The following is a 17,613-nucleotide window of genomic DNA, read 5'->3' on the forward strand; positions in this document are numbered from 1 at the left end:
ATATTATATACAAAAGAAAAAGGAAAAAGAAAGGAAAGTTGTAGTGTGTTTCATGGAAGGGGCTGATGGCACTGTTGTTTTTATTGTAGTTGTGTTTTATTATTAATTTTTAAAGTTACCTAAAAATGAAGAACAACTAGTGACCAAAGGAGCAGGACTAGCCATTAGACCAGATGACGCTGCAGCCCATGGATACCCCATGTGCCCTGCTACCTCTGCCATTGGTGGAGAAGTGCGGCTGCCACTGGTGCTGATTTTGGGCAGGATCAGTGCGATCTTGGCTGAAACTGGCACCAGTGGCAGTGCTGCTTCTCCACCAGCAGCAGATGTGCCAGGGGAAGCACATGATGGAAGAGCAGGAGGCAGGAGCAGGAGCAGGTAGGTGGTAGTGGGACGGCGGCAAAGGCAGACAAGGTGGCACTTCCCATTTTGCCTCAAGCAGCAGCACACGATGTGCTGCCCCTGATAAGGAGTTATAGGATTGTAGAGTTAGAAGGGACCCTGAGGGTCTTCTAGTCCAACCCCCTGCAATGCAGAAATCTCAACTAGCTCATGCATGACAGATGGCCAGAAAGTAACCTGTCCATACACTTAGGTGACCCTCCTCTGTTCCATTGCTGCTTGAAGCAAGGCAAGGCAATGAATGGGTAAAAAAGTCTTCTTGCTTACGGAACAATCTCCTGTTTAGGAAAGTTCACCAGCAGCCTACTCTAATGTCCTTTTGGCTCCTAGCAAAGAGCTTTTAATTTCTCCAGATTTAAAAACCTGCAGTGGAAACTGTTTTAATTGCTCCTGTTTTTCTTCTGCTGTCTCACCTAGTGCAGTCTCAATCTTATTTATTATTGGTAATTTGTCGCTGTAGTTTTGGAATTTGCGGCTACGATTTTGTAGGCCACCCTGGAAACGCTTCATGCTGAAGGGCAAAGTTAATACGTTTATAAATTAATTCATAAGAACAGAACTGCATCTTGGACAGTGCTGCTCAGCAGATGGAACTGAACTCATACCAGTGAACTTTCAGCCAGTGAGCTGGCTATTTTGATCATCAAAGTCAGTTCTTCTTGTTCCTCAAAACTCCTTTCCCGCAGCAGCACGTTGCTATTCCTACTCCTAGCCTCTGTATTAGGTTTCCCCCACTATCACTGAGTGCTCTCCCTGCTGCGTTCCCCAGAACACTCCTCCTTTCTGTATTCTGCACCTCCCAACAACTCTACTTTTTCTAGCAAACAATCTCACACTTCTGCTTAGGAAATATTGGGGAATGGTGGAGGTGGGGGATATTGTGCAGGCGAGCATCTATGCCCCAGGGTTGGATTGCAACAGAGAAGCGGACAAGCTGGGGGATGGGCAGCCACCCACTCTAGCATGTAGCTGCTGGCACTTCCCATTACTCTCCCCTGTCGTTTGCGTCGCGGCAACAATGCTTAATTATTCTTGCAGCAAGCTGAATATTTATAGAAGCTCGTATAATATCCATGTAAATAACCAAATCAGCCGGTTATGATTGTTACGGATATAAATACCCACTGCTGGCAGCTTTCAAGATGAGACAGGGAAGATGGATTGCCGCCGGCACATTAGAAGCTTGTTTGGATAAACATTGACATTTGTCAATCTCTCCCTGGGGTCTGAGAATACGTGAAGGGCTTGTGCGGGGTGGAACACCACGGAGGAAGAATCTCAGCAGGCGTTTGCAGCCAGTAGCCAGACCCTCAGCCTCAGTTTTGCTGTCACACTTCTTCTTCCTAGTCCCTACAAACCCACGGTAACCGGATGATGCTTTAGGGTGCTTTCATGTATTATGACCCAAAGACTGCCATCCCTAAGCTCATGTACACAAAACTCAATGGAATTTGCTTCTAAGCAAATATGCTAAGGATCATAGTATAAGAGCATGTTTGAGCACCTCCAGTGCTATATATGGTGTGTGTGTGTGTGTAGGTTGTTAAAGTAGGACAGAAAGTAGAAGAGACACACTTTTAAACTGAGTGTACCATGTAGCCAAATGCACATTACACATCAGAATTACGGATACAGGAAAAGCTAAGGGCAACATGAGCACCAGTGTCCCAAACTGTGAGATTTGTGAATGTAATTAATTTGCACAAAGGGAGGCAATGGAGACTTGTGACTTCTTGGAAACCACACACTGTTATCTGAATTTCCTGACCTCAGATGCCCTGGGTACTAGTTGTGGTTACTCTATGCTGAAGGGAATGCACTCTCAACATGCATAAATACTCTCTCTTCATTATCACTCTACGGATCCAAGGTTTGAATCCTGGAGCGGTAAACAGATTCTGGGGCTTAAGATTTGGTGACCCTCTACATCAAATTAAGCTACGGATGCCAGCTTCCCCACCACCACTCCTGCACAACTGACATTGGCTCCTGAAATTTTAATATACCCCCCTCAGGCAACCTAGGATGAAGCAGCAGAATTCCGGTTGCTAGATCCAGGAGGATAAGCAACAGAAAATGTACATCATCATGCTATGCTTGCAAAGACCTCAGAGGCACCTGGCTGGTTGATGTTGGAGACCAGAATGCTGGACTAGGTGAACCTTTGATTTGATCCAGCAATTCTTGGGAAAATAAGGCGTCTGTTATTCAAGGATGTTGCTTCTTGCACAGTTCTCTCCTCTTTCTCTGCCCCAACCATTCCTTCTCTCCCCCCCCCTTTCTGCCACATTGATTTTCCCTCTCCTTTTTAGTTAGCTGTTCTTTCAGAGCCCCGAAGCACCTTTTCAGAACTTCAGCCGCCTGCCTCTGCGGCTTCCTGCCCCAATGCTGCTGTATGGAGCATTTCCCTGGGCTGTAGGTTACATTTCCTTGGAGCCTGATCATTTCCTCCCTGCTCCTGCCTCCTCAAAGCCTTTTCCCCAGGTCCCTTTCTTGCTGCACCTCACTCCAGTGCAGTGTTAGCTTTGGCTCCCCCCTGTCGGTTTCCTTTCGTAGAGCCGAACAAGATTTTAAGTGATGCAAACAGCCGTCTCCATGGCAGCCCTGCCAGACTCACTCCCCTTACCCCTTTGGGCCAAGAGCCACGGCTGTTCATCACTTGTGTCTTGTGCGCATGCACCAAACAGCAGATCCCATCCACGTTCTCGCCACTTGCCCGCAAGGCACCCTGGGCGAGCTGTCTAGGGCCCCTTTCCCTGCTGCTTCACAGATCCATCATTGTCGCCAAGCCTGCTCTCAGCGGCTCAATCTGAAAAAAAACACTATCAAGAGTCACAAGCCTTGGCACTGCTGAATGTACCAGGAATGTGGCTCCCAACCTCTATTAAGCATCGTCCAACAAAACAAGCCTGGGAACAGAGATTAAAATTTCTGGGAAGAGAGGTGCCAGGGGCCAGGCTCAATTTCGCCAGAGAGACGTGGCAGCTGCCACAACAGCTCTGTTTCCAGAGACTATCTGAGGCACTGGCAGGCTGTGGTTATGCTAGTAGCGAGGATGGGTGTCACAGAACGCGAAAACAATTTGGCCTGGTTCGCACATGCTTGCTTCACCATCTGATTACACTATTAAAGGCATGCCTTGCAGATGTGAACGGGCCATATCGCAGATAGGATTTTCATCAAATGCAATGCTCTTCAATGGAATCATGTTCACAAACATACACACACACATTCAGCCTCAAGTCATAAAAGGTCCAGTAAGGCAGGCCTGGTCTACGCATAAAGAATATGAGATAGCCGAGACAGTCCCAAGGTGGCAAAATGGGACTGTACCACTTCACACTACAGGAGGATGATCACAGTTCACTGCAACAAAAATTCCTTGACTGCTATGCTGATTTTTCATTTGCAATGAGCAAAGATAACCTCTCTCTCCCTCGTTTTGCTGTTGCTGTTTTTGTAAAGTGCAGCGGTTTTTGTACATGGAATAGCATTCACAGTCAAAAGCGGGATCCACCTGATTCCCTGCATGTGTAAGACCAGTTCCAAGTGCAGAGCAAATAAGAGAGGGGCATGCATATTCCAAGCATGCCAAACCTTCAAGTCAGAAGGGTTGCTGATCCACTCTGCACATAGTCTGTGGCATTCATGATGACATACCCAACACTTCAGCTCAAAACAGGTTTTGAGGCTAAGCCCTAATAAGCCTTGGCTGAAATGAGATCCTGCCTCTCACACAAGTGCTACTTATAGCCATGTATTCCTCCCCATCCCCTGCACTTGGAAAAAGCAACTTGTAGGGAAGCAGGCATAAAAGTGCTTCAGGCATATATGCCTTTGTAACACTGAAAAGACCAGATATAAGTCTTCGACCTACAACCCTTCCAAAAATCCCTCCATCTTTGGATGATTTAGCCCTCACTCTGAGTCCTCTGACAGGACAAAGGCAGGGTGATTCTAGATACTCTCGGAATGTTTCCCTTCTACATCCAGTTATGCAATATGTGGTCAAACGGTTCCCCAACTACTGTATATATTTATCTTAAAAGCAGCATCAGAGGCTGCAGTCAAGAACAGAGGAGTGATACTTGGGAGGGTGCTTAAACCCTTTTCTTCACCCTGCTTATCTGCTCAGATTGCCCTCCCCAAACTGCTTTTCTCTCAGGAGAAAAATAACACAGGAGCCATATATTTTACCTTCTCAGAGAAAAGCAGCTTGGGGGATGTTGCTTGCAAGTGGACAAGCAGTAGGTAGGGGAAAGGGTTAAGCAGTTTCACTCCCAGTACTCTCCAACTCATAAATGTGGCTTTCAAAGACTGCTTAGTTGTTGTTTAAATAAAAACTCCTATATGAAACAAAACCCTACCACCCACCTCCAACATACCATTTAGTTTACCCACATTTAAAGAACGTACGGTACATGGCTAGCGGGATCTGTCCAAGGTTCTGATCTGGAGCATGGCAAATCTGGGGGATGATGATAAGTTAGTCGTTCTCAGTGGTACGCTGGCCAAGGTATACCGAATATATTGTGAGCTATGGACTCTAAAGTATCTACCCACAGATCTGCCCCCCCACCCCCTGCATCTCTGCAGTGTTTGATGGGAAAGCAGAATGCAAATTTAATAAATGCGTAACTAAATAGCAGTGAACCATGCAATCAGCTCCAGGACACTGCATCTGACATGCAGCAAAGTTATCAACAGAGAAAGCACATCCAGTTCAGTAACATCCAGAGCAGCAGTTCCCAAACTTATTTTTCCTCATGGACCACTTGAAAATTGCTGAGGGTCTAGGCAGACCACAGAATAATTTTCTTCTGCCTATTGCAGCAACTGTAATGCACTGTGCTAAGTGCTGTATGGTTTTTAATTATAGTTTTAATGCTTCTTTTATTTCTTATATATTGTATTCTATTGTATTACAGTTTGAATCCCATAGAAATAAAACTGCAATACAATAAAATACAATGTAAGAAATAAAAGAAGCAATAAAACTACAACTAAAAATCTATATGAATATTCAGTGTGATGGATGTGTCATCTCCTATCTTCAAGCACAACTCCACAGGCATGCTGTAGTCCACATGAATGAAGCTTGTGGGCAATAGGTAGTATCCAGACAACAATTTGGGAACCCTAGTTCTAGAGAGATTAAGAAGGCAGGTGAGGATGTACTAAAACTATTTAGGTTTCTAAGGGTGGGCAAGAATTAAACATCAATTTTTGGTTGCAAAAAACCCGTTAGTATAAATCTGTGCTCTTTGAACCTGGATCCCCAGATGTTGTTGGACTACAATGCTCATCTTCCCCAGCCAGCTTTATCAATGATCAGGGATGATGGGAGTTGTAGTGAAATGAAATCTGGTGCCCTCAGGTTGAAGATCACTGGTATAAATTGTATCATCATTCTAAGGCAGAGACAAGCCTTTTCTGGAAAGTGTGGGCACGAGTTCAAGTCCTCTGAGGATAAAATACTGCCACTTTTAATGCATGTTGCAATAGAGATGTAGACCTGACTTAAGCCTTGAACAGTTTTTTCTACTTAGACAGGTAAGCAGGCATCTATGCAATACTGCAGCGGCAGGTGGGCTTTAACTTTGCATTCCTGGTCAGCAACTAGTATGGCAATATTGAACCAGTGCCTCAGTACCCACAACCTGAAGTGGCCTGCCTACAAATCCTGTTGCCACAATTGCCAATTTATTCCCACCTCTTTTGCCACTAGGTCTGAAATGTTGTAGAGGAGAGTCAGGGAACATCTCTAAGCGTGATGGATTGGGCCCATGACCTTACATGTTAAGCTTAGCCATTAATGCTGAGGTTTCCCAGGAAGGCCACAAATTCAAGTGGCTGCTGCCACTCATCCCTTCCTTCCTTCTTTTTTAAAAAGAAAACTTCCCTAGGAAACCACAGGAGAATTTCCCAATAGCTTGCCTTTCTGCTAGGTCTGCTGAAGGAAGTTCCACTGCTCTCCAGAAAATATTGTGGTGTCCCAAAGACAACATACCCATAATTAAAACTGAGTGCCACAGCCTGTGGCCTGTGTGGCAGTATGTGTGGGAGTATTTGGCCCGGAAATCCGGTGCTCCAAAATGTTTCTGACACTCGCACTCAGCCGAGCAGAGCAGGCAGCAAAATGGAATCAATGCATGGAAACGCAACGGGCAGGAAAGAAAACAACATTGAAAAATCAAACAGCCCAGGGGAGTTTTCATGCAGAACCCTTTTCTGCTGGGTTTGGCTGCCTCTGGTGAATCGCTAGCTGGCACATCAAGCAGCACCTTTCAATTAGGGATGTGCAGGGAAAGGAAAGAGTGGGAAAGTGAGAGAGAGAGAGAAGAAAGAAATCTTTCAAGTCTGGCATAGTGATGCTGCAATTTCCACTTTCAGGCTTAATAATAGGAGCACAGAAATGTGAGCCGCAGGAGGTAAATGAGCCTCTCCGTTTAGCACTGATATCACCTGGCCATACCTTTCCTCTATCTATGAAGCCTCTTTTTTTTACTGCAAGTCCTTCTCTCTAGGCTTGAGTTCTCAGCAAAGGCATTTCCGAACCACCTTGTTGCCTGACTCTGCCCTGACCCCACCCCAGCTACTCTTTTGCCAGCCCCCGATCTGCCCTATGTATGCTGATGGTGCTACGTAAGTGCTCTGGCTACCATCCAGCAAATCCTATTGCAGCATGATTTCTCCAAAACTTCCCTCATCCCGTTAACACAGTGCAGCTATAATGTACCCAGAAAGGTAGGGAAATCATGGCTGCTTGGCAGCCATTAGCTAAGCAGCTGCGATGTCACAGAATGTTTGCAAACATTCCAAATGCAGACGGGAGTTCTGGAAGCCTTCTTTTAAAATATTAAGGTTGCACTCTTAAGTGAACACCGCAACTCGTAACCTGTGCATAGTGATGACGTAGGAGAGAGCTGCTATCCAATCTGGTAAGAGTCCAGTCAGATGCAAAATATTCCCATTACCAGAAATGAAATAAACTCTCCACTCCATTTGAGTTCCACTGCTTCTTCCTAGGACCCATGAGAGTGATACAGAGCTGCATTTTTTAAAAAAAAATATTATTTAGATAACCTTTTCCTGCCCTGGAATAAGGAAGGATCCCTACTGCTCCCAAGGGAAGTGGAGGGATCCTGAGGCCATAAGGGAAGATTGGTGGAAGAAGGAGTGCCAAGCCAAAGTATGACTCAGTGGAAAGAGGGATCGGCTAAAGGGCAAAACAGCTTTGGTAATGGCTGCATTTGTTCAAGTACACAGGAGAGGCCGTCCCTTGAAGCTGGAACAAATCATTTTCAACGTAATACAATCAAGACAGCTGAAACCCAACTGACCTTTGCAGAACCCTTTGTTCCTAGAGAGATGGCTTTCAGAAGAGGTTTAGACAAATTCGTAGAAGAGAGGTCTATCAGTGACCACTACCTGTCATAGCTAAAATAGGCTTCTGTGTTTAGCAGAAGGCACCTCAGAATACCAGATTGTAGGCGCAAAGTGTAACAAAAAGGGAAAGACTCAGGAGAGCCTCTTACGCCCCTTCCTTGCACACCTGTCTTGCAGAGTAGGCCAATTGTGCTTCCCAAGTATATAGTGGTGTTGCCACCACTTCCTATCGCCCTTCCCGCCCCCTCCAGGCATGAAGAATTTGGAGGAGACTCAAAGCAGTTGCTTTCCAAGGGGCTCTGAGTCAGTCCACCCTGTACTTCTTGAGCCAAACTTCTCCTTTCTGGGATATGTAGGGCTAGCTTCCAGCTGTTTGTCTCACCCTGGAGATCAAAACAGCTTCCTCATTTCCCTGTTAGACCTATCCAGTCTCTCATGTAGAACAGAACTTGGCGCTGGTCTTTCGCAACCCTGATCCTAAACTCCAGCAGTATGAAGCCAAATTGATCTAGACAAGCGAGGATTGCAAGAACCCTGAGGTTGGCAAACACACACACTCCAGACCCCAATGGCCAAGATTTTTTTTAAAAAAACTTTATTTAGAATAGAATCATAGAGTTAGAAGGGACCCTGAGGATCATCTAGTCCAACCCCCTGCAATGAATATGCAGCTGTCCCATAAGGGATTCAAACTTGCAACCTTGGCATTATCAGCACCATGCATAGAAAGAAAGAAAGAAGGCAATCAACAAGGAGAAGACTGAAATCCACTGGAGTTCTGTGGATCCTTTTCTACACTAATAACTTTTTGGCATCCACCTGTCTCTGGAGATACCTGACAGAACATGGGATGTTTTGCACACAAAACATGTACTCTAACACTAAGTTATTGCTCTTTCCCTGCTGATCACCCTCTCCTCTGTGATTTGTAATCCCCTTTTAAAAGCTATCTAAGCCAGGTACCATTACCACGTCTTCCAGAACCAGCAGGGAATTCTTTAAGTCAATTATAAACTGGGTCTGTCTTGAACCTACCAATGATCAATTTCATTGGGTGACTGACCCCAGCTCTTATGAAAGCGGGAACAATTCCCTCTGTCCACTTTCTCCAAACTGCACACACTTTCATAAAACCCTGCTGCGACCTGAGTTTTCTTTATGCTGTGCTTGTGAGCAACGAGAGGCATGCAACTGGCTAACACTGGACTCGACAGATTTAAAAGCAAGTCTCTGAAAGGTCTTCAGTTTGCGGGGAGCCTTGGATAAACCCTTTGCTCAGGGTTGTTTAGTGGGTGGTTCCCTATGGGAGGTTGCCTGCTCTTGATGGGGACTCCCCTGCCCCAGTCCTGCCACTCATCACCTGGCCCAGGACGGGGCCTGATGGGCTCTATAAAGGACTGCTGCCACCACTGCTGCTGCTGGGCAGAGAGGGCTCCATTTTGTTTATTTTTTGGTTTTAGTTTAAATTGCTGTTATTTTTTACCTATGTCATTTTAAACTGTGATATTAATGCTGTATTCTTAGTTTTAGATTTATGTGGAAATTGTTTCCCATTTGGTTGTGTATTTTTTGATGTAGTTTATTTATTGTTTATGACTTTGGTAATTATGTAAATCTTGTCATGCTGTAAACCACCTTGAGCATTGTTTTTTTAACTGTGGAAAGGCGGCATACAAATAAAAAATGATGATGATGTTGGTGGGGCTATACTCTCTATGAATGAGTGGGTACACAGCTTGGGGGTACTTCTGGCTCCTTTACTGAGGCTCAGTTGGCCTTGGTGCCACAGAGTGCCTTCCTTCAGCTTTGGCTGGTGCCCAGCTGCACCCCTATCTGGACAGGGATAGCCTAACTTTTGTCACCTATGCTCTAGTAACCTCTATCTTAGATTGCTGCAACATGTTATATGTAGGGCTGCATCTGAAGACAGTTCTGAAACTTCAGCTGGTGCAGAATTCAGCAGCCACGTTGTTCACCAGGGCAAAATGGGTTAAGCATATCACACCAATCCTGGCCCGACTGCACTGGCTGCCAATTAGATTCAGGAACCATTTTGATTCCCAGCTATCACCCCTAAGTCTCCACCACTGTGGGGTGCTTCCCTCACAGCTCAGTGTTCTGCAACCCTGGGCCCTTAGACTTTGTTAGACAACAAGAGACCATTGGCTATGCTGGCTCAGGATGGTCACAGTTTCAATCCAACATCTGGGCAGCCAAGGTTGAAGAAGACTGGAAGTAGAGTGTGCATTGGAGGATCACTGGTTGGATACGTGTGGGGGCCACATGATGAGGGACAGCCAATGGGGTGCCCTCCAGATGTTGTTGGACTCCAGCTCCTATAATGCCTGACCATTGGCCCATGGTAGCTGGGTCGGATAAGAGTTCAACAACATCTGGGGGACAGCTTACTATCCCTGCCTTAAGTTTAGTGTGGGAGGGGGTGTGCCCACCTGTTCCTCTCCTGCATCGAAGGGCCAACAGCAGGGCAAGTCTTCAACCAGCCCCAAGTGACTCATTTCTGTGGTTGCTGGGCTATTGACAGAAGAGGGGGAACATCCCTGACCTTTTCTCTTTGGGAAAACACAGCTAATTGCCTGTGTTTCTCCATTCATTAGGAAAAGGTCCAAGACGCAACGAGATGAGAAAACATTTGCATGCTCTCCTCTGGGTGACATCTCTTCTTGTCCTCAGTGAAGGTCAAGGGCAACCAGGGTTGGCTTGGAGACAAGCTTTCAAGCTAACACATTCCTCCCCCTCCTCCCCCCAGGGTTTATTTATCCTTCTGGCTGCTGGCACTTTTAAGGATGTTATTCATCCAGTAGGACTTTTTATGTTCCCAGAAACATAAATCAGGAACCTTGTCACTTTTTTACGGCCACGACTAAATATTGCTACCTGGTAATGCAGCCTCTTAACAGCATTTAGAAGAGAGCCACGTCCTTCCTTTTGTAAGGGCTGTTGGCACCTTGGCTGAGGTTGTTTTATGGAGGAGTTTAATAGAGGAGCCCAACATGAAGTCCTACTTAGAAAGGAGGGAGATGCCACAGAGATTTACAAGCTAAAGGGCTAGCTTCTACTGGCAGGGAGAGGTGGAAGACTCCACTCAGTTTACGCAGCAGAGGAGGCAAAGCTATGTGTCTCATATCTGGCAAAGCTATGTGTCTCATATCCACACTAACATACACACACTATCCCAATAAAAATGCTGCATGAAGAAAACAGAGATTCTCTGTAATGGATTAATTATGGAAATTTAGCATCTGTGAACCACTTATCATTGCAAGTTTTGGTCAAGCAAATTAAGGCCCTTGGCTTTCCTCACCTTTCTGGCAATCTCTATATCCTTGCTCATTACACATTACCTTCCTTGAACACCTGAGATGTGTTCACAGCACAGTTCTGTAGGCAAACAACATAGATAGACACATCCATGCCTGTTTTGAAGAATGCCTGGAAAGCCGCAACACTTGTTAAGCAAAGTCCCCCTTGAACACTGATCTTTTGCAATGATACTTGATACCTGCAGTTATATATATACGTCTTTGATTAGAGGGTTGAATATCATCTTGATCTCCCCATGTCTGGTTTTAAGAGGAGGTGGAGAGATACATTGCAATACAATACCTGAAGCCAAATCAACTAGTCTTTGCGTTACTTTTTTTCTAATTTTGCCTGTCATGGAGGAAGTATCGGCCTCATAAGGCAATGAAGGGACGCTCCAAACACTGGAAACAGCATCAGTTGCACTTCTGAGATTTCAGCAGGCATTGCTTACACACTTCTTAGCATATCTGTGCAACCACAGGACTAGAAACTTATGCGTCTTTTTGAGGAAGCAGAGAGCCTTGGGAAACATAATTCTGCCCAATTTGATATATTTGTTGAGGTGGAGATTCACTACGTCAGGGAGGCAAGTAACCCTTTTCAGCAGGAGGGTCATATTTCCTTGAGGGCAACCTTCCAGAGGTGGGTTAGGCAAAGCAGGTGGAGCAACAGATAGGACTGTTACCTTTGCATAGTAGGCTACATTCCAGATGAGCTAAATTCAAGAGATTTCTACAAACACACATATTTCTAAAGCAGTCCTTAGCATTCTTTATCAACAATCCATAAAGTGGACAAATATTATTCTCTCCATTTTGCAGACAGAGGTGGAACATGGACTGCGACTGAGAAAACAGCCCTAAGGTAGGTTAATGGCAGAGGTAAGATTTCAACTGGGACGTTCAAGCCACAAGGAGCTAGCAGACAGTGGGGGTTTTTTGTCACCCGGAAGCCCCAGTAATTTCACTTTTATTCTTTTTTAAACAAAAAAGGGGCTGTATCTAACTAGGTTCTACTCATGCCTAACTGTTGGTAGATATGTCCATTAATTTCAATGAGTTTACAGCAGGGGGGTCCTGATAGGGAACATCTTAGTGCTGCCAATCGCAGTTGGGCTCACTGTCAGCACCGGTCAGCGAGCCCTGCTTGCAAAACAGGAATTGGGAGCTCACCTGAAGCTACCCATTGTTTCTCTGGAGCCACACTCTTACCTATTCCACAAATGACATCACATATGACATCAGGTGTACGGCAGGTAGTTGTGGTTGAGAGAAAATGGCCTCATGGGTCAAATTGAGAGCCATGCCATGCCTGATTAGGCATGGAGGTCAGAGGTTCCCTTCCCCTGAACTACAGTTCCCATCGGCCCCAGCCAGCATAGCCAATGCTTAGGGATAACAGGAGTTATAGCCCAAACCCAGAGGGCATGAGGCTGGGGAGGCCTGCTGTCACTTATGCTTCAGGGAGAGTTTAAATCTGCATCCTTGACCCCTGTTTTCTATCTATGGTCAACTATAAAAATGTTTTTGGGGGGTGGGTGGGTGGGTGGGTGGGTGGGTGGGTGAGGAAGGCCTTAGTTTTTAGATACCAGCCCCTGCCTGATTGGTTTTCATACCAAAAATCCACTTCAGTATTTTTATGCTAATATTTGGACATCCTCGACTCCTTTTTATCTTGTGCGCCAAGAGCCAAATTAAATGTTGCTATGGCAACCAATATAGCTGATCCTCATTATTAGTGTGTGTGTGTTTGGATAGTACCCAACAGGCTCGGCCTGTTTCAAAGCTTTGATATGCTGTTCAGAAGTGGGGCGGGCGGGCCTTTGCAGATGACATCGTATTAACCTTAGAAGACCCAAAAAATAGCGTAAAAGAAGCTTTACAAAAAATTGACGAATTTGGAGCCGTGGCAGGACTTAAGGTAAATAAAAATAAAACCAAAATGTTAGTTAAAAATTTAACAAAGGAAGAAATGATAGATCTAGAAGGAAGGACAGAAATTGCGGTAGCTAAGAAAGTGAAATATCTTGGGATCTGGGTTACAGCTAAGAACATAAATTTATACAAGGATAATTACGATGCCACCTGGAGGATTATAAAGAAAGACATGGAAATTTGGGGGAGGATGAAACTCTCCTTTTTGGGGAGGATAGCTGTTGTTAAAATGAACATTCTGCCCAGAATGTTATTTTTATTCCAAACCATCCCCATACTTAAAGGCCTAAAACAATGTAAAGAGTGGCAGAGAGCCTTAGCAAAGTATATTTGGCAGGGGAAAAGGCCACGGATAAAAATGAAAATTTTGATAGATAAAAAAGAAAGAGGGGGTTTTTCTCTTCCGGACCTAAGTTTATACTATGAAGCGGCTTGTATACTTTGGTTAAAAGATTGGATAAAACTGGAGAATAGAGAGCTACTGGACCTGGAAGGCTTTAATAATCGGTACGGATGGCATTCGTACCTTTGGTATGGGAAAGTGAAAGTCCACAAGAGTTTCTTAGACCATATTTTTAGGGGACCATTATATCAAGCATGGGAAAGGAACAAAAACCTCCTTGAAAGAAAGACCCCATGGTGGATTTCACCAATAGAGGCTTTAACGGTCAAGAAAATAAATATGGAGGAGATAAACGCCACCTATGAAGAAATGTTAAGAAAAACAGACCAAGGGCCCAAACTTAGACCTTATGAAGAAATAAAAAATTTATTCACTGGTTGGCTGCAATACCACCAGGTGAATGATTTGTTAAAAGAGGATAAGAGGAAGGTGGGTTTTGATGATAAAAAATCAAAATTTAATATAGAAGTAATAGAAGGCAAAAACAAAACCCTGTCCAGAATTTATGATATACTATTAGAGTGGTACACAAAGGACGAGGAGGTGAAGGAGGCAATGATTAAATGGGCAATTGACTTTGGTTATAATATTGATTTCGAAAGGTGGATAGAAGTTTGGAATTGTAACATAAAGTTCACAGCATGTATGGCACTGAGAGAAAATATCTGGAAGATGCTATATAGATGGTACCACACCCCTGTGAAATTGGCCAAAATGTATAGATTAAAGGACAAGAGATGCTGGAAATGTGGCGAGGTGGAGGGTGACCTATATCATTTATGGTGGACATGTAAAAAGGTGAAAGGCTTTTGGGAATCAATTTATAATGAACTTAAAAAAATATTTAAGTATACCTTTCCCAAGAGGCCTGAAGCCTTCTTGTTGGGAATGATGGATAAAGAAATTAAAAAGGAAGATAGGACGATATTCCTCTACGCCACCACAGCAGCGAGAATTATGTTGGCACAATATTGGAAAGTGGAAACTATCCCCAACATAAAGGACTGGCAGATTAGAATGGTAAACTATGCTGAGCTTGACAAATTAACAGGTAGAATAAGAGATCAGGATGAACAGGAATTTCTGAAAAATTGGAGCAAATTTTGGAAATATATTGGAATGAATGTTTAAAGTGAACTGACGGGGTTAGAACAATACGACCAGCGAGTGAATTTAAGACTATAGATTGAAAATCAAATACGAAATGGAAGGAGATATTTGATACTTATCAAAAGGATGGAAGGAAGTTCAGATTGTGTGTTTTTCTTTTTTCGGATGAGTGTTTTTTTCTTTTTTTTTCTTTTCTCTTTTCTTTGTAATTTTCTCTTTGTATTTTCTTATATGTCTGTTTTTGTGTATAACTTCAATAAAAATGCATTTAAAAAAAAAAAAAAAACAGAAGTGGGGCGGGCGGGCTGCCCTGAGATATAGATTTGCCTCAGCTGTGGCAATTCTGGCCCTTTAACCTGGCAGGATTCTTTTGCTAAGCCGTGTTCGGAGAATGCTCTCAGGAGAGTCGCCTGCTGGGACTGAGTGCTGGGGAAAGTTCATCGCCTCAGCCTTAAAGAGGTAGCAAGTGCCTGGAGCCGCGGGAAGCGAGTAGGGCCTTCTTCAACAGCAAGCTGCTCAGGCTGAGGAAGGGATGTCAATCTTGGAGAGCCAGAAGCAGACACTCGCATGGGATTGGTCCTCTGTGAACACCTGACTCCCAGGAGCCATAGGCTCAGTCTCCTCCAAGTTGCAGATCTCTCCTCCAAGCCAGGTGCCAAGGCAGGGGTAACCAACACAGAGCCTTCTAGATGTTTCTAGACTACAACTCTCATCACCCTTGACCACTGGCCATGCTGGCTGAGGCTGATGGGAAATGGAGTCCGCCAGCACCTGGAGAGCAGCACATTGGCTTTTCTCGGTGTAAGGAATAGGGGATTGGTGCGTGAGCTGCACAGTGGCCGACATCTTGCCAAATCTTGGTTTGAGCAGCAAAGCCTGCTCTAAAGCAACAAAGGACATGGGAGGGGGCTACCCAAGAAGTTGAACAGTGGCTTAGAAATAAGTGTCTGACAGCCTTGGGACGAATTTGGCAATGAAAGTCTGCTGAATGTGCTTTGGATCTGATAAAAACGCTACCGGCAGGAAGTTAATACAGCAGGGTATGCAGAGGCCCAATAATAAATCCACGAAATTTGATCTTCGTACTGATACAGATGAAGATGTTCCAGAGCTGTCAGACAAGGCCAAGGAACCTGTCATGGCTAGGGGCAGTTCTTTAGGGCCGAAAGGGCACAAAATTGACATGCCTAATTAATGAAGATGGGGACTCAGACCAGTATGTAGATAAAATCCTATTTCTGATCTTGGTGAGCCACATGTGGAGACTTTCCGCAACTGAAGAGTGTGGTAATGTGCTATAAATGAATAAATGGGTAGATGAAGAACCTGACAATCAGACAGGCAAACACAATGAGTCTTCTCCTTACCTGTTTCTCCCCATATTGGCAAGTACTCATCCTGCTGAATGTCCAGCATTATCTCCAGGCCATTGCCTGTCCCACCCTTGAATGTGGTCAACAGAGGATGCCCATCTTCTCCTGAGTTAAACATGTAGCACTTCCCATATTTCGTAAACACCTAAGAAAACACAGAGAGGAAGAAAGATATTCAGTGACACTGTTGGTGGCCTATAGGTCCCAAAAAACCTGATTCTACAAAGAACTGCCTCAGCAATTGATTTGCAGGGGAGGCACCTATATAGCTCCCTTCCAACTCTACAATGACAGTGGTACCTTGGTTTTCGAATGGCTTGGCTTCCGAACAAATAGGCTCCCAAGCGCTGCAAACCCAGAAGTGGGTGTTTCAGTTTGCAAATGTTTTTTGGAAGCCAAATGTCCAACATGGCTTCCGTGGCTTCTGACTGAATGCAGAAAGCTCCTGCAGCCAATCGGAAGCCACGCCTTGGTTTTCGAACGGTTCTGGGAGTCAAACGGACTCCCAGAACGGATTTAGCTTGACAACCAAGGTACTACCACTGTATATGAAAACTGGCTTTAGCCTTGAACAGGAGCACTCTGTGGGTGTGGGTGTGTTACACACAACAACATTTTATCGCAAGTCCCATTTGTGGAGTTTTTACATTCAAGACAGTTTTGCTACACAGTACAGGCATATTTTTCCATCGCTGCTTATTTCTACCTTCTCCCAAATGTACCACCTCTTAAGCATTTCTAAAATCACACCTTCCGCTGGGGCTTCCACGTGTTATTTTCTTTTGTGGAAGGCACTTGACTGAGGTAAACTAATTACTCATGTGTTTCCTCAGCACCATTGATTTGACAGATCCCTTGTGTTTCTGGCGAATCTGTGAACACCTCGGTTATTTCATGAGAAACATCTTTCAAAGTTTGGAGAGTTAGGCAGTGCTATTTTCCTAGAAAAAGAGGTGCCGGAATTCACCATAAATGGTGCCTACCTAAGAGGTTCCAGAATTGAGTTCTGGGTGAAATAAAGCCCTGGGGTTAGGGTTTCTAAAGGAGAGACAAAAAGCAGCAGCAGCAGCAGCAGCAGCAACCAGATCTCTCTACATGGAGGTGCCACTCATACTTGAGTAAAAGGGAGTCTGTCACATAGCACCCTAAAAGACCTCTGGAAGCAGAGAAATCCATCAAAGAAGGAGAGATATGATGTGGCAGCTGCTGCAAGGGGGGGGGCTGAGCTGCTGTAGATACTCTCAGGTCTTTGACCCTGACCCTGCTTCCATCTCAAAAAGGACACACCAGAAACGTGGGAAGCGTCTCAAGCCTGGACGTCACATTTCCACCAGGCTATTGTTTACCTCCCAACAAACAAAACAGCGGCTTATGCTCCTGAACTCCAGAAGCATTCTCCATATCAACACATACGTAACTCTTAATATCCTTTTCAATTGCTGCCTCACCACTCTGCGGAGAAGAGAGTCTGGGGAAGAAGGGAAAGATTTCACAGCACAAAGGGTTGGGTCCTCCTTAACGAGGCTGTTTGCGATTTCCCTCAACCACTGAGACAAAAAAGGCTGTTTAACAAGTCTCCTGGCTTCTCTGGATCCACACCCCAACCAGGCCAAGCCAGAAAGATCCTCTTTGCACACTTTACGTAGCAATTGAGCCCTGCTGCAGCTGAAGCGTTGTT

General features: G+C 44.8%; 1 protein-coding gene across 4 annotated transcripts in view; it reads right to left on the reverse strand.

The window, feature by feature from the left end:
• Nucleotides 1-17,613, reverse strand: part of LOC114581749 (acid-sensing ion channel 2) — a 393,671-nt gene that overhangs the window by 49,775 nt on the left and 326,283 nt on the right. For all 4 annotated transcript variants that reach the window (XR_003703390.2, XR_003703389.2, XM_028702285.2 and 1 more), the window contains exon 2: nucleotides 15,930-16,080. Coding sequence is in view for 2 of the 4 variants with exons in the window: in XM_028702285.2 (XP_028558118.1) it covers nucleotides 15,930-16,080 (151 nt within the window). In the remaining 2 variants the exon portion in view is untranslated. The remainder of the gene's footprint in view (nucleotides 1-15,929; nucleotides 16,081-17,613) is intronic.

This window comes from Podarcis muralis, chromosome 13, assembly GCF_964188315.1.
Source record: "Podarcis muralis chromosome 13, rPodMur119.hap1.1, whole genome shotgun sequence".
Lineage (NCBI taxonomy): Eukaryota > Metazoa > Chordata > Lepidosauria > Squamata > Lacertidae > Podarcis > Podarcis muralis.